The sequence below is a fragment of the Gymnoscopelus braueri genome (genome assembly GCF_963280865.1).
Source record: "Gymnoscopelus braueri genome assembly, chromosome: 7".
NCBI lineage: Eukaryota > Metazoa > Chordata > Actinopteri > Myctophiformes > Myctophidae > Gymnoscopelus > Gymnoscopelus braueri.
This window is the reverse complement of record NC_137608.1, coordinates 26,275,480-26,297,176: the sequence shown is the minus strand read 5'-3', so window position 1 is coordinate 26,297,176 and position 21,697 is coordinate 26,275,480. Positions and strand designations below refer to the sequence as shown.

Here is a 21,697-nt window from a genome sequence, read left to right as displayed (position 1 = left end):
CTCTCTCTCTTTTACTGTTGTTTTTTCTCTCTTCTGTCTGTACCTTTTTAGTAATGTTTATATGCGCTCTTTTTTTGTAATGTTGCTGGATGGAAATTAGCAGTCATGCTAAATCTGGTGTATTTACAAGGCATTTTATGTGAGGTGTTCATTAATATGCGCTGTCCCCTCCAAATAAACGTAAATAAATAAATGTATGCTCCTTGAAAATACCTCCTGCGCAATGCGCATGCTTTTACGGTAGGTGAAAAGGAAACCCCAGCCAGTGTGTCATTGGCTAAGCGCGCGGATTCTCCCACACCGCTCTGTGCGCTCTCTCATCCAGGGTTGCCATGTCGACTTATTATAAGCGTCTTTAGGCTTATTTTTCTGGGTTGGGGTTGCGGTTTTTTGGGCTTGTTTCTAATGTGTAGTTGCTTATTTGGGCTTGTTTACTAATGTTTTTTAAACCAGTGGCTCTAAAACATGTTCTAATAAATTAATTTCTAAATTAATTTGTCTGCGGACCCCCATCTGAAATCTTTTTATGCCAGGGACCCCCCACACAAGATTTATGTTGTTAAAATGTCATTATTTTCAAGATTTTTTGGGGAAAATTGTAGATCTACAAGCTCACGACGCGTTGTGAGCTTGTTGTAATGATATTTGAACTGTGGTGCCACTATGCCTATGAATTGAATACCAAGGCCCTCATTGGAAACAAGTCCGCAAGGACTTTTATGAACGGACCTGTTAGACAAAGTATTTTAAATGTAACTGTGCTGTTTTACATTTTTTTTTTGCCTAATAAAATATTCAATCAATCAAAAGAAGGGCTCGCTTCTTTTGGGCTTGTTTTCATAGACCTGGTTGCTTGTTTCTCTCTCAAAAGCTGGCAACACTGCTCTCATCTCATTTCCATACAAGCCTGTACACACCGACCGACGAACACACACGCATCTGTCAAGGAAGGAAGCAAGCGCGGTCGAATAGTGTCTTTTGAGAGACCTTGAAAGAAATGTCGCATTTTAGTCTATAACTTCGCAGTGAAAAGGACAGTTAATCAACCATATTCAACCAGAGGTAAGAGGACGCTCTAGTCCCCGAAAGATAACACTCTGCGATGTAAGAATATTAGCCGTTTTGTCTTTTGTGTGCTGCTAAACAACAACGTTAGCCAGCAGGAGGCTCTGCTAATTGATGTCAGTATGTCGGCTGGAAACCAACAAGTGCTGCTGTGTTTTCTCATGTCAACGAGACAACGACCATATACTAACTACTCATATACTAACCTCCAGTACTAACATATTATTAGCCTCGAACGTAACTGGCACGTTTATATAGCCTTCTGACTTTTGTACTTCACCTACACGCACATGTACAGTACACACATCTTAAAAACAAAGTGCTAGCCTTGGATCAATAATATCATAGATGTATTTTATCGAGTCATTGACTTTTACTTTCGTATCCATGATAGTCTTGAGCTTCACCCCCCAATTCTCACTGGACATCCGCGCGGAAAGCCCGTACTTCTCCGAAAATGTACAAAGAAAACATATAAAGTGCTGACCCTGTAGCCCCGGATGTTAACTTGACATCAGGAACCCGTGTGCACTGTATTAGACAGTATTTTTCAATAGATATGTGTTTTAATCCCGTCTTGTGTCGGATTCTGTTCCTCGTAATTCCTCAATGGGTGGTTGTGACGGCTGACGGGGCGCATCCGGTGAAAGCCGGTATTACACTCAATGTAAACAGGAAGTACAGGAGGGGGAAAATACCATTCAGACACAGACGGGATTAAAACACCTATCTATTGACAAATACGGACTAATGCAGTGCACAAAGATTCCGAATGCTGAGTTAACAATCGGGGCTACCGGGTAAGCACCTTATATTTTGCTTTTGTACATGTTCGGAGAAATACGGACTTAAAGGGCGAATGCCCAGTGACAATTGGGGGGAAATCCCAAGACGATCATAGATATGCAAATGTAAAAATTGATCAAATACATCTGATAATTCTTGATCCAAGGCTAATAAAGTGCTTAACTTCAAGCCATGGATGTTACCCGTCGAATCGGACCGCTTGTGTTCTGAAAGAAATCCGTATTGTTCAATAATGAGGTGTTTTATCCAGGTTATCCCGCCTGTGCCTGGAGTTCTCAATATTTCTACGTTTACATCGATGTAATAACAGCTTTCAACTGATAAAACAGCGCCACAATCCTCATTGAGGACACAAAAATCTCTGTCTCGTCCAAGGCTAGTTATAGTCAGAAAGCTGGAACTCTTCTTCTGAATCCCCTGTTCAGTTCAGTTTAGTTCAGTTCAGTTGTATAGCACCTGATACTTGTGAGTGGTTGACTGTTGTCAGGTGTTACTGTTTTCTTGCTAGAATTCGTATTTTGTATTTAGCAATATACACGCTTCATGCTGATTTCGTACTGCATTCAGACATATCCTTTGTCTGATCATTAAACAGGAATACGTGATCAACTAATGTTAGCAAGCAGAAAGCACCAGTGAGAATTTCTTACCCACAGAGGATGGGCCAGATGGTGTGTGTGTGTGTGAGAGGCAGACACTACAGTAGTAAGTCTACATTCTTAACATATCAAACTAAACCCACACCTGAAGCCATCTATTATAGTGATTCATAAGTTGTAAGCCTGGTGTTTTCTTTGAAACAGTGTTCTATATGCACACCGTATATCTAGGTGTGCCCTGGGATCTTTTAGCTATGCCAGGTGTGCCTTGGCACCAAAAAGGTTGGGAAACACTGTTCTAGTGCACTTGGATCTCTATAAAAAAATACTATTACCTTATCAATCATTATATGGTTGGGTGTGGGTGGAGGTGAGGATTAGAGAGGATACATAGTGAAAACAAAAGAGTTTCTGTTTGCAGCATGGTTTCCTGAACAAGAAGACCCATCCCTACAGCATACGTCTAGTCATTTTCACAGTTATATACATTCTACAGTACGACCAGTAGATGAGTTGTAACATATATAGATTCCTAATTTCCTATGTCATTACAGGCAAAGAATCTTCAAAACTTAAAAAAGTAAAAATATAGAGAACATAGCCGATCTACAAGCTCGCTGTGACGAGTTGTGAGCTTGTAGATCTGCTATTTTCACAATGTTGTTTGCACAACATTGTTGTGCTACAAAGTATATCATCGTGCATATGTGGTTAATCGATATATTGATATATAAAAAATGTCAAAGATATATATATATATACTTTAAACCTGCTTTTTGATTGATTATTTGATTAATCAACAAAGTAATCGCTAGTTGCAGCACTGCTTGATAGAGCAGTGACTGTCACTCACAAGCATGTCTGTATATGCTTACACAGATGAGAGTGAATCAGTATGTAAAGCAGGTCAAGCCTAAAATATATCGTTGCTGTTGGGCAGAAACCTCTTATCTCCGTATTTTAACTTTTTGTGTTTCTTCATAAATGAATGCCCTACTTGATCGTACTACAGTGTCACACAAAAGTGGCAGATCTACAAGCTAGAAGACGTGCGGCGCGAAGCGGCGCCTTATGAGCTTGTCGATCTGCTACTTTGGCTGTTTTTGAATTTGAATCCGGAAAAGTAACAGTTTTGGACATGTGAGGTTTCCACCCGACAGAGATGATATATCATAACTATTTAACAGCTTGGCCTACTTTTTTTTACTTAGGCCTTTTGTGTTCTCAAGATTCACTGTAAAACTGCACTTAGCCTTACCATGTCTTAGCCTTGCTTGTTGACAAAGCACCAAGCTGCTCTGTGCAAGGAAAGGACATTTAAAATAGAAAATGCCTACAATTCCACTTCCCCAAATAACTTGCTTGACGCTTCAGTTGCATTTCCCCTTAGTGTCTGAACTTGTAGACAATGAGAAGGTAAGCACATTTTGTATTGAACAATAATTAGACTTAAGAACAAGTAAGTGGTCCTTGGGCTCTCTGTTTGTAACTCGTTGCTACAAAATCATCCTTATTTCATTTGAGCTGTACAAACTGAACTATCAACAGCCAAAACAATCTGTCTATTGCAACAATATTCAAACGCTTTAAAGGAGTAGTTCACTCAAAAAATGACTTATTTGATATCAATTACACACCCTATGAAGCCTTGAATTCATTTTTTTGTTTTTGTCGCATTCCTAAGCCAATAATTTGATGACCGGCAGAAAGATGCTAATGTCTCCGGTAGGAGACTCAAAAGAGACTCTTTGAGTGTCCTACCGGAACCGTAGTAGTTAATCAAATTATTGGCTTAGGAATGCGACAGAAACAGAAAATTTCCATGAATTCAAGGCTTCATGGGATGTGTAATTGATAGAAAATAAGTAATTTTTTGGGGCGAACTACTCCTTTAAGAACAGCTGTAAGGGGCACGGTGGCGCAGTCGGTAGCGCTGTCGCCTCACAGCTAGAAGGTCCTGGGTTCGATTCCCGCCGGGGACGCTGTGGGCGTGTCTTCTCCTCCGCGTCATCAGCGCCCATACCCTAGGTGGGGTTGGCAAAAGGACCTACTCTGTGTGGAGTTTGCATGTTCTCCCCGTGTCTCCTAGGGTAGTTAATACCCTCACAAAAACATGTAGTAATCCTGGTCGCTATACTGCCTCCCCCATGACAGCCGGGGCGCCTGATGGAGGGGAAGGGAACTGGTTGGAATAACGTGTTCCTTCCACGCGCTACGTCCTACCGGGGAAACTCCCCCTGTCAGGTGACAAGAAGGTCAGTTGGCTCTCCTGCATTGAAGGAAGCATGAGCTCGGCCCTGGCCTCCCTGGCTGTGGGGGACTGGTGTAGCGCTGGTGTAGGGCTGGTGTAGCGCCCAGGATCACTTAGGAAATTGGCACCGGGTGAAAAAAATGGATTACAAAAATCGCGGGATAAAAATTTATAAGGAAAGAAAAAAAAAAAAAGAACAGCTGTAACAAAAATGTCTTGAAAACATCAAACATCACTCATAGAATTGAGGGGAACTACGGCTGACCGCTCCACAGGACACAGAGAGCACCATCGCAAAAAGCTTTGTACTGACGTCAGTGTGTTAGTATGCATGACATAACAGCTACAATAACTGAGCCTGTGCCAGGCCAACAAACAGCATATAGGATAGAGGCCATGGTGGCATTGACTATGAACTGGACTCACTGTTGTGCAGTGGATAATGATAAATCACAGAATCAAACAGGCATGACTGGATCTAGGCCAGTGGTTCTCAACCTGTGGGTCGGGGTCCCCACATGATTATGGGGGAGTCCCCAGATGACAGTGAAGGACTTTTAAGACCTTTTTAATACCTAAAAAAATAAAGAAAATTTCAAATAATGTAAGAAATTCAATTTGAATTTGACATTTTCTACAAGCTTGTAGATCTGCCATTCGGCACACAACACAGATATTTTCTTAAGTTTGTGTTACAGGCCCTGTTGATCATGATGTTGATCAATTTGGTCATCCTTTGGAAGAGGATTATGTCAATCTCTCCAAGGTTTTCTTAGATTAAACTCTAAAGTGTTTCTCTCTCTGCATCCAGATAATTCATTTTAGACAGCTGTCGTCATTTGTGTGTGTGTGTGTGTGTGTGTGTGTGTGTGTGTGTGTGTGTGTGTGTGTGTGTGTGTGTGTGTGTGTGTGTGTGTGTGTGTGTGTGTGTGTGTGTGTGTGTGTGTGTGTGTGTGTGTGTGTGTGTGTGTGTGTGTGTGTGTGTGTGTGTGTGTGTGTGTGTGTGTGTGTGTGTGTGTGTGTGTGTGTGTGTGTGTGTGTGTGTGTGTGCGCGTGCGCGTAATGTGTCTAAATATGTCAGTGGCTTAAATGTGTTGATTAACTTTTGACTGGATGACATGCTAGGATGCAGCCAGTGTGCTGATCACGTTTACTATAAGTTGAAAGGTCACAGTGGATCTGTGGAGCTTTGACCCTTGACATTCAACATTATATGCACAGGATGTTCTCACAGGACTGTACTGTAGGTCAACAGTGTGTTTTGGTGTTTGCTGCATGATTCTGTCAGCTGTTTAATGTTATCAAATTAAAAACAGCTCAATCATAGGTGCCGATTTATGTGCGCACAAGTGGGGGCTCAACTCGTCCCCCACTAGCCCAGCCGCGACCAAAAAAAATTGTTGCGGCTATTGTTCTAGGTGTTGACGATGCGTTGACGGCTCTCTCTGGGGCACGCATTTTCACGCATTTGCACCTTCAGAGCTAGTGGAGCTGCGGCCCACTAGTAATGGTACTGTAAATCTGGGCCCCGAAATCTGAGATTGTGGTGGGGGCTCGTCATTTCTGGCAGGGGCTTATGCCCCAAGGCCCCCACAGGATCGTCGCCTATGAGCTCAATCCATGGTGGTGTTTTTTTAATTTATGTTTTAGGGCTTGTTCAACTCATATTATATATCGAAATGGACATTCAGAACCTGTAAACGGCTTCACTTGGCTCATGTAGGTGAGTCAAATAGTCGAGAAGCAGGTTTTTTTTATTAGTTATTTATAATCGATAGTCAGATTAACCACTTTAAGCCCTGTATTGTACTTTGTTGTACAATGAGAAAAGAGAACTGGGGGTGGCAGTGGCTCAGTAGGTAGAGCGGCCGCTTGGGAATCAGAAGGAGCCCGGTTTGATGTATGGTTTCCTTCGCCAGCGGTGTGTGAATGTAGAGTGCTTTGGATCAGGCGCTATATAAATGCACTATTTAGAACTCAGTGTAATAGCAAAAGTGTATAAATTAATCGTTATAGAGGCAAAAGTTTGAACTAATTGTGATTTGAACTGAAGTCATATTGCCCAGCCCTTACTCATAGTACTGATACCATTGCCCTTGAAGTCACTCTCCATGTCATGTGCTGCAGGGTTTTCAAACTTTTTTTCAGCAGACCCTGAATTGAAGGAAGAGAGAGTAATAATAATCACACATTTGTCTCTGTTTCCCCCTTCACACGCTGTCCCACTGACCAGACCAGACCAGTGATTATCCAGCATGTTGTCCAGGCTACGGCCAACCCTGTCCCTGAGACCCTGTGTCTCTGCTTACAGATGGGCGCACACCAAAGAGAAGGGAAAACCCCTTATGCTCAATCCTCGCACCAACAAAGTAAGTGTACTACTATTTTGTGTGTGTGTGTGTGTGTGTGTGTGTGTGTGTGTGTGTACAATATGTGTGTGTGGGGGGTGAACAATATGTTCAGCTCATTTGCTCCAGTCCAGATCCAGGTCAATTAGGCTACATAATTATATAAAGTAGGCTAAGTAGTGGCATAAGCCTTGACAGATCAACCCACATCCTTAAACACAACCACACCAAACCCTTGTCCTACAAATGCTGACTAACCTTAACTAAAGTTAATTAAACGAACGCCAATCCACCAAAATAACATCAGTGTCATTCCAAATTGTGCCATTTCAGACACATTAGATGTAAAACTGGCCTGTGAATGTTGATGTGCACTACTGGGTTTGTCTTTTGTAATATTTTTTAAAAGTTTTGCCAAATACTCATGTCCTCCAAATCCTCATGTAATGAAGTTTCATGTCCACGTTCAGTCCCCGTACCGTATAACCCCTCACCAGAAAGAGGCGAGTAACAGACAGGCCTTCTTGTAGAGTCAGACGATCTGCCATGTAGAGAAATGGTCAAGCCCATCAACATAACCTAATCAGTCTGGGTAGACCTAGACAAAATCCTTTCTAATTGAATTAAGTGACTTCTAACTGTACTGTATCACGTGTTTTGTTTTGTTTTGTTTTGTTTTTTCCTGTTCCCATAATCCATTCTGGATTGTGATTACTGATTTAATTGTGTTAAATGAAACTTTCAGTTTGACCTTTTTAGGCTTTGTAAACAAGAATCGCATAGGGCAGATATGACAAATAACTTACAAATATACAAAGCCTGTTACTGAAATATACAAAGAAATGATGAATGTTCCAATAATTTAAAAAAAAAGTACTCTGGCCAAAACAGGCCATAACCTTAATAATAATTATACATTTCAAAACAGCAAAAATAGCTGATCTACAAGCTCACAACGCATTTGTTGTGGGCTTGTAGACCTGCTATTTTCTCTATTTATTTATTTATTTAAATGTATGAAGGTTTTTGAAATGTTTTTCCCTAAATAGGGCATAACAAAAAATAATTGCTATTGACACAAATAATTCCACAGGCGATTATGTAATAATTGTGACAGGGCTACTCAGGAGATGTTTATCTCAGGTTAAGAATAGCAGAGTGTATCGCTTGACTTTGAAGGACTGAGTTTGACATGGAGAGCATCCTGTCAAAGAGGATCTGTTTTCCTTGTTTTCTTTTTATCTCTATTCTTCCTAATCTTGACAACTGCACATGATGGGAGCTTGTACGAAAAATAATTTCACTCACTTTGTTTATTTTTTTACACCTGTAAACCTGTGATGTGACAATAAAGAAGTTGTTCTTTAGTTGACAATAAAGAAAATCCTTTCCATCTCCAACTGCCATAGGGTTAGGCGTACATATAGGCTCGGTCTGGGAAATAATCAAGCTAATGATTTGTTTGAGTTGAATTGTGCAGGTTCGACCAACCGGGAGACTCTATTCCACAATTATTAACAGTCAGTTCCATACCCATACCATAGCAGTGCAGTATTTCTCCAGGATCTTTGGTTGTTTGTAGTGGTGGTAGGCTAGCTACAGCCAGGCTTGCTATAGACAAGTCTGTGTTTTAACTGTAACCTTGGTTTCATCATCATTATCATAACCTTTATTTATGCTCGGAAATACAGTTGAGGGGCAGGCCCTCATTCAATGTAGCCGACAACACAGAACAACACAGAACACAACACTCAACAGGCAGAGTCATTCACATGCAGCCACATTAAAGTACATTAATCAGAAGATAGAAAAAATACTCAAAAAACTAAAAATAGAAAAACCAAAATCTTTTTAAATAAAGCAGTTACAATCTTGAACAAAGGTGTTGGAAACCACTGCCCTGAATTGACCCACAGAAGGAAGAGGTTTGCTTGCATATACACAGTATTTACTTACCTGAAACATGATCAATTCTAGTGTCTGTTAAAGTTCAAATACGCTTATTTAGATACTAGGCTGCGTTATAATAACATTCAGTTGCCCTGTATTTGTTCTTGGTCAGCAGTAACGTAGATCATTCTGGTAGCAGTTATTATGCAGTAGTTGCTTGCTGCTGAATGAATTTAGTTTGAAAATAATTGTATTTCTTAGTATTTCGCTATATCTTAGATGTTGACCTTGTACATAAGGCTTACACAGTAAAATGTTACTTTATCCATTTGTATACAAATGTTATACAGCCTTATGGGTCTATTTGGTGCTTACATTTGCATACGAGTTATTTTAACACTTGTTTATACTTGGTTTGTTGCTGTTGTCAGTCACCGTTCATGGCAAGTTAGCCCTACGTCGGTTTGTTTCTTGTACAGTAGTTTACAGTTGCAACACTGGGGTTGACACTAAGGGTTGCCCTGTTGCCCGAGGCAAGTAAAAAAATATATAGTGGAGTTTGCTTTTTTGTTGCCTCAATTGGCAACAAGGGATTTTTCTTTCATTCTTTATTGTCTCCGCCAGGCCGAAAGGCATGGCGAGAGAGTATGTTTTACCCCCTGTCCGTCCGTCCGTCCGTCCGTCCGTCCGTCCGTCCGTCCGTCCGTCCGTCCGTCCGTCCGTCCGTCCGTCCGTCCGTCCGTCCGTCCGTCCGTCCGTCCGTCCGTCCGTCCGTCCGTCCGTCCGGCCGTGTGTCCGTCCTGTCCGTCCGTTAGCAGCTAATCTCTGGCACCGTTGGCCCGGCCGCTGCGAAACTGTGCACGCACACTCCCTGGATGCCAACTCAGAACCTCTGCCCCAAATTTTTCAGATTGGCCGTTTATAGCGCCACCAGGAGGCCGATATGTGCAAAACACATTTATTGATACTACTCCTACAGATTTTGTCCAAACATCACACAAATCGGTACACAGTATCTCTATAGTCATGTGATCAACACGGATTTATCCAATTTCCCATATTCCATCCTGATTGCCTAAGATTGGCTTCCAAAGTTTGCAGGATTGTTCCGTTTTGAACAAAATGCCTCAAATCATAAACGCAGCTTGCGATTTCCGTGAAATTTCACACGCACATTTCTATTAGGCCGACGAAGAAATGCCACCCTTTTCACATTGGCCTGTTATAGCGCCACCAGCAGGTCTAATTCTGCAAACATATTTTTGGAACAAAATGCCTCAAATCATGAATGCAGTGTCCGATTGCAGTGAAAAGCCCTTGAACAAATGGCACCCTTTTCACATTGGCCTATTATAGCGCCACCAGGAGGCCACAATAACGTACCTGACCTGGCGGAGACCTGTGCTCCGAGGAGCACTTTTTCTAGTTTTGGAATGTTTTTAGACATTCGGAAGAAAACTCTTTTGTTTGTTTGCTATTCACACATGGGATAAAGTCCCAAATAAGTTGGGCCGTGTGTGTGTGTAGGTGTTCGGGCGCGTGTGTCCTGTAGCTTGATGCAGTGGACATATGCCTCTCCTTGATTTTTCTGGGTCGTTCTGGGTCTCGAATCTCCATGTGATAAGATGATGCTACATATCAGTACAGCTTTTTTCCGCCTATTTTGCATAGTGACTGGCTAATGGTGACACCACCACACACGCTTGCATGATTTAAAATGTTCAGGCAAGTTAACATGATCTTCAGGCTAGTAGACCGATGGGCGAGAGCTTTTGAGACTTGTGTCATCTTATCTGTGCTAAAAATAGCTTTCCAGCATGATATAAACTGAACACAGGGCAAATGAGAGTACCTCATTTGAGTGGCTCTAGAAACAAATGGAATCCATTTTCATTCATTTAGTATCATCAAACCATCACAAACCATTCAATAGCCCATTGGTTAGACTTCTGAAGTTATATGTACGTATATATGTGTTCTTAGGTTTAATTGTATCCAGAAACTTACATGACCACACTATGTTCTGGAAAGCAGGAAGCCAATCTCATTCTTATGTTCCATGATTTCACCAAGCATAGACATCATTCCCAGAGAAGCAGAAGATTGTCATGAGTTGCATTTCAATACCGGATGACACTTAACTTGACTTAAGGCTGCACTGCAGAGAAAAAAACTGCAGCGTGCTGCTTGTTCAGTCCTCTGCCTTTCAGATCCGGAGAGAAGTCTAATGTTAAGAGTGCTCCAAGTCTTCCACAATGTCTGTCCTAATCATGATACCGATGCAATCACAGGAAATTATATTTGTCAGTTAAGTTGTGTAAAATAAGGCATGTTTCTGCTTCAAGTGACTTGCCTTTAATCTCAGTCATACAAAACAAGAAGCTAAAAGACCAGGCCATTTTGTGTATTTCACTTTGTACTGGAGTGGAATGAAATGACTCACCATGATTCAGCATTATACTAGGACAGCCCCCCTACATCCAAAACTCTGGAGCTAGTTAGACACTCACTCACGTATGACTGGCAGGCACACACACACACACACACACACACACACACACACACACAGACATAATGGTTAGCCTATTGTGCCTCTTTTGGTTCATGTTTCAATGGAGGCAGGGCTAAGATACATATACACAATTTACATGAACATGAAAGTACATGCCTATACATCCTTCCCCACGTCCCATGTTCTTCCCCTTCTTTGTTCATGGGGTGTTTCTCTCTACAGTGTTCCTTATTGGCTTTGTGGAACCCACTCCCCTCTCTCACCTCTTTCCTCTTCCTCTCCTCCCCCCAAAAATTGCCCCTGCCCCCTTCTGTTACTTTTCCTCTTCTCCCTCAGCTGCTGTCCCTGCCCGGTCACACACTTCTTAGAATGTTCATAAATGTTCAGAGAGAAGAACATGAGGCATGTTTATGTCTCTATATATACATTATTTCATGAGGTACCGGGTAGTGACTGTCCAGTGACCCAGAATGGTTTCAAGTATTCCCAAGTGTCCGCATGTATTTTGCATCAAAACTAATCCTAAGGATCTTTATCGGAGTCCTCTAGAATCTTTAATGCTTTAATCCTATCTCAGCGTGAGGAAATGTCCTCTCTGAAAGTAGCAGCATAGCATAGCTGGCACTGGTCATAACAAACAGACACAAGTGACGAAGATGGAATGGAAATAGAAATGTTTGGCCTTTGGCCTTTGGGGGGTCAGCAGCATAGCAGACCCTCTCTTACAGTACAACGTGTTAGAAATCTAAAACCTTAGCAGACCTACCTATCTAGGAAATTGTATGTAGAATCAAATTTAGTTTTCACTATCGGATGTTGGCCTGCAGATAAATGGACAAGCGTAGGCCTATACAGTACCTCCATCTCGATACCTTTTTGTTTTTGCTGTTGCTGGGACTGATAATCAGTCATGTAAGCTGGCTTCAATATCGATCTATAGAACTAGGTTTACAAGGCTTAAGCTTTTTGAAAGTTTTTGAAAAACACACTACATGGGCCTGGTTATTATTAGGCAGTTAGTGGAACCAATGCTGTTATTTATACTTAGCGGGACAAATTTGTGAATCCATGGATCTCATGTAAAGTGAATATCTGTGGTGACCAGTCAGTTGGTCCACTCTACAGCTTTCAATACCACCATTCCTGGAACCCACCCTGACCTTTAGAAGATATGCTTGGCATTTCACAGCAGCACAAGAGAGAGAACTTGACTCTTTTAACCTTAGCTGATAGTACTGGACTGATTTTAGATGGAAGAAAGCAAGCCTTACTGCCCTTAACCAACTTGTACAGTGATTACTGTGTGTGTGTGTGTGTGTGTGTGTGTGTGTGTGTGTGTGTGTGTGTGTGTGTGTGTGTGTGCGCGTGTGTGGTGAATCTCAAGCTGCAGTGCGTCTTGTCTCACCTTGTGTTTGATGCATACAGTGTCTTTAAACGATGCGGTCTGCCAGGTTCACCATGGCTTCTGTGCCCACTCTGTATTGTCTCGATAATAAAATGCACAGAGGGTCTCGGACGGAATTGTATTGTCTCCCCCTCTTTCCCTCCTTGACCATTATTCACACGCGCCCCCCCCCCCCCAGTATGACGTAAGAGCAACGGCTATTCCTTGATTCATCCCTTGTAACCCCATATCTTTCTATGTAAGGATAGAATAGCCTCATCACAGGAAATGTAAGGTTTCTTCGATAATAACGTTGATGAACCATTCCTCCTCATCCATCCACTCATCCCTCTATTTTTTTCCCCTCTTCCAGGGTATGGCCTTCACCTTACAGGAGCGACAGGTTTTGGGGATACAGGGGCTGTTGCCTCCCAAAGTGGAGACTCAGGACAACCAGGCCATGCGCTTCCAGAGAAACCTCAAGAAGATGGTGGACCCCCTAGAAAAGTAACAAAGTCATTTGGTCAAAGCTTGGTCATGATGGCTAGAACGCTGCAGCTGTTATTTACTGTTCATAATGAAGGATTTCATCTCCCTGCCTGCCTGATTCATACATAGCTGCTCGAGGTGTCGTGTACCAAAAATAGCATCTAAAAGATCACACGTGTTGTGAACTTGTAGATCAGCTATGCTTGGTGCGCAACACCTGCATGCAACTGAGTATAACTCAGGCTTTATTGTTCCACTAATCTTATAAATGGAAACAGTGACCTACTGCAAATGTTTGGTGTAGTATCCCTTTCATGCAACATTGATCTCCTCCCCTTGTGTGTGTGTGTGTCCCCCAACTATGTCCTTCATCCTCTTTTCATCTCTCCTTCCCGTCCTCCGTTTTACCCCCACCTCCTCTCTCTCTCTTCATAGGTATGTCTACCTGATGGGCATTCAGGAGAGGAATGAAAGGCTGTTCTATAGAGTGTTAATGGAAGACATAGAGGACCTGATGCCCATAGTCTACACTCCCACTGTAGGCCTAGCCTGCACACAGTATGGACACATCTTCAGGAGACCCAAGTAAGAATGCAGTTATGGTATAGTCATAGAATTTGTTGAAGTATTGTAAACGAAATTGTCTAATGCTAAAAACACTGAAGAAAAAAGAGACGTAAGGATATTTTCTATAGTATATTGTTTGTTTTTTCTCCAACCCTAGAACCTTCAAATGATACTAGCCACCATTTTTGTTTCTCTTGCCAGAGGCTTGTTCATCTCCATTCATGACAAAGGCCACGTCCGCTCCATCCTAGACAACTGGCCAGAGACTAATGTTGCAGTGAGTACCTGACAACTACGCTGTAGTAACACCAACTGGCTTATTTTATAGGTGTACCACCAAGGGGCATATTACAGAAATGGGAAATGGATTGCATTATGAAGTGCCTTTTATCCAAAGCGCATTATTTACAATGTATTTCACATCCACACACCTATGGTGGAGGGAAACATGCAAGGCACCAACCCTGCTCACCAGGAGCAGTTAGGGGTTAAGTGTCTTTCTTAAGGACACTTCGACACGCAGCTAGGAGGAGCCAGGGATCGAAACGTGAACCAGCTCCCTCTTTCATTCCAAGACGACAGATGTGGTTAAAATGTGCAAGGTTTTTGTCTATTTAAAAATGTCTCTCTGGCTAGCGGGTAAACCTCGACAGAGAGGAGCTATGGTGTCACACATGCCTGCACCCTCCATTGCTCCGCCCCTCTTTACCATATTGCAGACCACTGAAATCTGATCCAGACCCTGACTTTATGCCTGGCATATATACTTTGTTGAGTACTGTGTCACAAATGGCAGATCAAAGCGGAACAGCTGCCGGTCATCAAATGATTGGCTTAGGAATACAACAAAAACAAAAGAATATCCATGAATTCAAGTCTCCATGGGGTGACTAATCGATAGGAAAAAAGTTGTCAGTGATTGACATCCTATTACTGTTTACCCACTGATCGGGAAATTCACTAGAAATTGTGTGTGCCACAAAAAAGTGTGTGCCATGCACATATTCCCAAAGACGATCACAAGCAATCTCATGATGAAGTCAAGAATGATACTGAGGGCAGATGCCATTCCCTTGATGTATCACCCCAGAAATGCAGCTTTTTTAAACACATACAGTATCTACACCTTTTTGGACAAATAAGTACTTAATCGGAAGCGACCAGCTCTTGGTTTTTTGCACTGGAACATTTTGGACAGACAGACAGACAGACAGACAGACAGACAGACAGACAGACAGACAGACAGACTCACCTACCAACCAACAGTGTCTTATCTAACTGCATGGTCACAGCTGCATTAGGGATATACAGTGTAACAGTAATGCCAAGGAGTCATTATCAAGGAGCAAACGCGCCTTTAAGATAGAACTGACATGATCTTTCACAATTTCATATTACCAAAGCAAATCCTAGTTAGGATAGGAAAATGGACGTGGGAACAGTTCTGCAATGGGATACAAACTCAACCATGGTTAATTATTTACCAGATAAAATGGCATTATCAGATAAGACAGGAGTTATGATGTTTCTGTAATACGTACACCGGAGTACCAGTACCAATGTTACTTAGAAACGATCAGGACATCAATCCCACTTTATCCTAAAAGGCTAATGTACAGTTAGCCTTCTCAGTGAATCAGAAAGTCCCTTAAAGACAGTCTCCAACTATAAACCTATGAAGAGATGGAACACAGAATGAATCCCACAGGTGTGGTGGGCTTTCTACATTAGCCTGTGTGAGACCAATAATCACTGGGAACAAATTAAAACATGTGCCATTTTCCATGATCAGGTGCTATGGTGTCAACTTGTGTCTGTTCTCTATCTCTCTAGGCAGTGGTGGTAACTGACGGAGAGCGTATCTTAGGTTTAGGGGACCTGGGCGCGTTTGGAATGGGCATCCCTGTTGGAAAGTTGTGCCTGTACACGGCCTGTGCTGGAATCAGACCTGAGAGGTGTCTACCGGTGGTGATCGATGTTGGCACAGACAACGAGGTAGGGGGAGGTGTTCAGTGTGTATGTGAGTGAGCGAGCGAGCAGCTGTTTTTCTACACTAAACTGTCCTAGCAATCAATGCATCTCTCTGGTATGTCCATGCCCTTACCCCCAGACCCTCCTGAGGGATCCGTTATACATGGGTTTGTACCAGAAGCGTGACCGCTCTCAAGCGTATGACGACCTGATCGATGAGTTTATGGAGGCTGTGGTTGACAAATATGGCCAGGACACGCTGATCCAGTTTGAGGACTTTGGGAACCACAACGCCTTTCGCTTAATGCGGAAGTACAAGGAGAAATACTGCACTTTCAATGACGACATTCAAGGTGTGTGCTTACAAACTTGAACACAATGTAAATCATAATTTATGTTTAGATTCAAGGCTCTGACATACACTGGTAGCTGGCACCTGTGACATGTTTCAGTTTTTGAAATAGTGCATCTCATTCCCAAATCACGGCATACACAGTATTCTGCTTAGTTTTAACCTTTTGTGAATACATTTTTTTAATAACTGGGCTCTTCATTTGACTCTGAAGCCTGATTTATATTCGTCGTCGATCCTATGTGTCTACGTGCCGAAAATAGCCAATCTATAAGCTTACATTGCGTCATGGATGCAATTGAGTTGTGAGCTTATAGATCTGCAAGTTTTGGCACACAAATAAATGTGTGTGTGTGTGTGCACACGCGTATGTTTATCCTGTACATATGTTTAACAGGCACTGCAGCAGTAGCCCTGGCTGGACTGTTGGCAGCTCAGAGAGCTATTGGTAAACCAATCACTGAACACAGGGTGCTTTTCCTGGGAGCTGGAGAGGTAGGACATAATACTGTCATCCATCTGTCCATCTGAGGCATGGAGAGACCCACAGATAACATGAGGATACAAACGGATTTGTTCGTTGAACCTATGAACTTGAAGCTAAATGTGTAAGATGCTGTGTTGCAAGAGTATTCTTTTTCAAATGTAATGTCCCCATGGTAACTTTTCCCCACATTTATAAATCTTGTAGCTCCCCAGTACAACAACAGTTTTCTCTGTTTTGCCACTAAGCAGATCCAATTGAGCAATTGTGGTTTAAGGACCTTGCTCAAAGCAATCACAAGAATTGTTACTGATCAAAAACATCTACAGTATAGGTTTGCATTTTGTTTTTGACAGATGTTTACTTTGTTACATCATTCCTTTTGTACTGTTATTCTACTCTTTGACGGTTTTCATGCCCTGACTTGGAATATTTACATTTTCTCCTTTCACCATAGCTGTTGCTGCTCAGTGGCCAGTTGTAGAAGACTGGTTTCACTGGCTAATTCCTACTGTATGTGTGTGTACATCTGTTTTAGAATGGAGCAGGGCAAAACAAATAAACTGATTTTGCTTCAGACTTAAATGTCATAAATTGTCTAAATATAAGATATTGTGGTCTTGTCTGCAGGCTGCCCTGGGCATTGCCAACCTGATTGTGATGGCAATGATGGAAATGGGGATGACCCAGGCTGAGGCCAGGAAGAAAGTCTGGATGTTTGACAAACATGGACTACTAGTAAAAGTATGTTTGTACTGTGTATGTTATAAAAGGCATATTTAATGTTTGATATAAATGACTGTGTTGGTGGTTGCTTGTGTAGATCTTCAATGTCCTAGCCAATTAAAATAATGACTTCTGTAGTCCTTGGGGGGTAGATGCTAAGAGAAGAACAAGCAAGCATCTGTTAGTATTATTGTATGGTACAATAACAGTGGTGACTGGTGAACCCGAACCAGCCCATTTGCCTCACTTGCACACAACCACGCAAAGGCGAACAGCAAATCTGCACACTGCAACTGCAGAGTGATTCAGCAACCACCTGAGCCAATGTTGAAGGGACAAGATTTGGCACCACACCAGAAGGAAATACAATGTAGTTCAAATATTTATAATTTCATTTCCTACTACGTTGTATTGATTAACAATGCTTACCAAGTCGAAATGGGACGTTTATCGTTTTCAAGGTATTATGTCCGAGATAGGTCAGGAGACAACACATATCTCAAAGTGATGAGGTCTCTTTTAATCAAGCTGTGTTGACTGGTAGTGTGCTGTATGTGCGCCCTCTGCTGGCATACATGGTGTGACACCTTTGTGTCTCCTAGGTAGACCCCAGGAGGAAGACAATAAGCAATAATTTTTCTGCCCTCGAGTCTGTGTGTGTCTTGGACCTGGTAGTACAGTGTTTAGTGGTTGTAGTCATCTATATCTATAAATTCATTAATCCTGTGTCAGAGTGTGTGTGTCTGTCAGTCCTGGGCATAACTCGGGCACCATCGGACCGATTGACTTCAAACTTGTGGACACTGTATTGATATTGGTGTATACTGTTGATGTCGCAATGACACTGTGACTGTGTGTATTTGTTTAAGCTCAGTGCGGGATAATGCTATGACAATGTGATTGTGTGTATTATTTCCTTCTGCATAGTGCAGGATTGGGTGTATTAGTACTGTGGTAACACATACCGTACTGGGTACTCTTAACTTGTCTCAACATGTACAGTGAGTAGTACTCTCACCACGGGTACAACAGGTATTGCATAACCGGGTGGGGCATGCATTCCCAGCTTCGTTCCTGACTTGCGTGGTCCCAGAGTAAGCCAGTGCCCAAAGGGCACCGGTGTAGTATTAAACAACATGAACACTGTCTATTTGTATCCAGAACAGACCCCAGGAGACTGATGGAAACCAGGAAGCATTTGTCCATGACAGTCCAGGGGATGTTCAGAGCTTCCTAGATGCTGTCAACACAATCAAGCCCACCGCCATCATTGGTAAGAAATTCTGCAACTAATTTCTTACAAGAAATTAAATGGATCAGGTGTTTAAATGTGTTGGTTTATTATTACCTCTACTGCCTTAAACAATTAATGTATGCAACATTTATATTTACAGTAATTTTTCATCGCCTCATTCCAAAAGCAGGCTTATATGGTTGTATGTAAATATAGAAAACACCAGCTCATCAAGTAACCCAGTTCACTCTTCTCTCCTATAGGGGTGTCAGGAGCTGGACGACTCTTCACCCACGATGTCATCAAGGCCATGGGAAGCCTGAACGAAAAACCAATCATCTTTGCCCTCAGTAATCCCACCACCAAAGCTGAATGCACTGCAGAGGATGCCTACACACTCACTAACGTAAGACCTTTTCTGTCTTTCTCTCTCATGTCCCTTCTAGATATTGTATTCCCCCCCCCCCCCCTTGGGTACTTCGTACTTGTCCTATCAAACAACAGTTGTTTATCCCCTTCTCTGTCCCCTGCTGTGTTCTGTCCCTCTGTCCTCTGTGCCATCGTCTCCACAGGGTAGATGTCTGTTTGCCAGTGGCAGTCCGTTTGATCCAGTGACTTTGAGCGATGGTCGTGTCTTCACTCCTGGTCAAGGGAATAATGCATACATCTTTCCAGGTGAAAGTGAATTTATTTAACTGTATTGGAAAACAAATTAATGAAAGATTTATGACCTGCTGGACAAGAATTATGGTCATGGTTAAGAAATTAAACCAAACAATGTACAAGTAAAATATGACCATAGAATAAGATGAATATAATTCATGTGTGTGTGCGTGTGTGTTCGTGTGCACGCTCGTGCTCTACAGGTGTGGCCCTAGCCGTGATCCTGAGTGGAGTGAGACATATCCAGGACACTGTCTTCTTGGAGGCAGCAAAGGTCATTAATACAGATCCTTTTATTGTCCTTATTTCAGCTGCATATTTCCATTCAACTTACAATTAAATGTATTTCCATTAACATCACTTCTACATTAACATTATAATCCATCTGGCCCTTAAAGAGCTAATACATTAATGCTGTGTTTTGCTCTCCTATTCAGACATTGGCAGAGCAAGTGACAGATAAAGAACTTGCAGAAGGCAGACTCTACCCTCCTCTGTCCAACATCAGAGAGGTCTCACTCCAGATGGCAGTCACGGTGAGCTTCCTGAAAATAATTCTATGAAATTTCAACTAAATATTCACTACCACGGCACTTACCAATAAATAACTGCTGTTAAGCAAGACTAGGAATTGTCTTTCTTGATCTGTGCCAGGAAATCATGGCTTGTTGCCAATTTATTGATTAGGATGAATGTGAAACAAAATCTTTTGCCTGCAAGCCCAAAGTTCTTCTACTTCAACCACAACTTTAGCGTCCCTGGCTTCCTCTTTCTCGAACAGAGGTCACAATGTTTGACTATTCTGAACCTCCTTCTGATCTGCCCCTCTGACTTTTTGAACTGATGTATTTCAATGGTCATGGGCGCTACCCTGAGTCTATCAGTTCCCTTTTTGTCTCTGGCTTTTCTGTCACTATGTCTGGACATATGCTAACCATCTCTCTGTCTCTTCTTCTTACAGGTGGTGGAATATGTCTATGCCAACGGCATGGCATTCCGCTACCCTGAGCCTTTGGAAAAGGACAGCTTTGTGCGTTCTACTGTCTGGAGCACCAACTATGACTCTTTCCTTCCAGACATCTACGACTGGCCCGGCGTCGACTTCAACCCTAAAACCTAGACTGGAAATGGGAGAGTCTGTAGGTCCTGACTGTGTCACCCATTTCATTACTTTCAACAAGTCGGCACAAACGGCTTTGTAGGTCAATGGGCATACTGTCATTAGATCTGTGAAAGGTTGGAATAGGAATCAACAAAGGGCATTTAAAGGGGAAGATGCTTTGGAATGGGATTTCATACTTTGAAGCTTGATAGGAAGGAACATTAGGTCGTCCACACAAAATGTATACCACACTATGTGTGTTATATATTGCTTTTAATAAACCAGTAAAAAGGAAAAAGCTGAAACAAACTTTCACATCTGAATTTATGATTTATGAATCCCAATCCAACAAAGCTTTGGAGCTCCTAACCATTCAGCTCACCCCTAGAACCAACAAAGGCCTTGTGTAAGAAATATAGGGAGTCTATTTTAATTAGTCGACAGTTTTAAAAACCTGAAGGTACAGATGGTGCATTAAAGCAGAGGTGTAGAGATATGGGACCTTATACTGGGAGAGAAAGGGAGGGGACAATGTAATTCAGGGGTGGGCATTTTGAAGATGGACCTCTAGAGTTAGAAATTATTTAACACACACTAGGAAAACTAGAGCTGAGTTGAAACCAACATCTATTATTTTGTCTTGAAGAAGTTCTTGTATTTTATTTGTCTATTTTTGTATGGGCTTTTAAGATGTTTTGACATTGTGTTGCATTTTGTAATGACTCGCCCTCTTTCGCCTAAGAATTTGTTGAGTAGAGAAATATTGTATTATCCCTGCAGCCAACATATGACTGAGTCCCTAAAATAAATAACCTTAACATGAAAGAATATAAAACAATGAAGAGCCTCTGTGATAAAAGAACATCTACACCTTTAGTCACTTACACCCAGATGGAAGAAAGGAAATCTTAGGGTCCTACCCATAACTGAGCTCATTCATATTATAGCCAATGAGCACATTCTCAAAATGTTCCTTTAAATGTTCTCATTAAACAGGGCCACACCAAGCACTATAACTATATCATTCACCACTGTTATAGTTGTGATGTGTATTCTGCCATCCACTTGAGTTATAGTGCTTGGTGTGGACGACCCATTAGCTGAACCCACAAATAAAAATTAAGATAAGGAATGACAACATTTTGCTAATAAGCAAGTGCAAATGTGCCTGTATGCATTTAAAAGTAAATTACATTAAAAGCAACCAAACTTTGGTTAATACCGTCTAAGTGTTTCAAAATTAAGTTAAGGAG

The 21,697-nt window shown here is 41.9% G+C and overlaps 1 protein-coding gene across 1 annotated transcript; it reads left to right on the top strand.

Annotated features, from left to right (window-relative positions):
• Positions 1-920: 920 nt before the first annotated feature.
• me2 (malic enzyme 2, NAD(+)-dependent, mitochondrial) lies at positions 921-21,356 on the top strand. Its single transcript, XM_080432827.1, has 15 exons — positions 921-1,062; positions 6,956-7,091; positions 13,230-13,363; positions 13,781-13,930; positions 14,114-14,189; positions 15,746-15,907; positions 16,023-16,236; positions 16,633-16,730; positions 17,350-17,463; positions 18,607-18,718; positions 18,943-19,085; positions 19,252-19,354; positions 19,546-19,616; positions 19,780-19,878; positions 20,304-21,356. Exons 2-15 carry the CDS (start codon positions 6,978-6,980, stop codon positions 20,460-20,462), a joined length of 1,749 nt encoding a protein of 582 aa, XP_080288953.1. The 5' UTR covers positions 921-1,062; positions 6,956-6,977; the 3' UTR covers positions 20,463-21,356.
• The last annotated feature ends 341 nt before the right edge of the window (positions 21,357-21,697 follow it).

Coding starts and splice junctions, on each gene's coding strand:
- me2 (XM_080432827.1), top strand. CDS start 6,978: ATGTTGTCCAGGCTACGGCCAACCCTGTCCCTGAGACCCTGTGTCTCT. Junction 13,931..14,113: donor CACATCTTCAGGAGACCCAA/GTAAGAATGCAG, acceptor TTCTCTTGCCAG/AGGCTTGTTCATCTCCATTC. Junction 19,086..19,251: donor ATGCCTACACACTCACTAAC/GTAAGACCTTTT, acceptor TCGTCTCCACAG/GGTAGATGTCTGTTTGCCAG.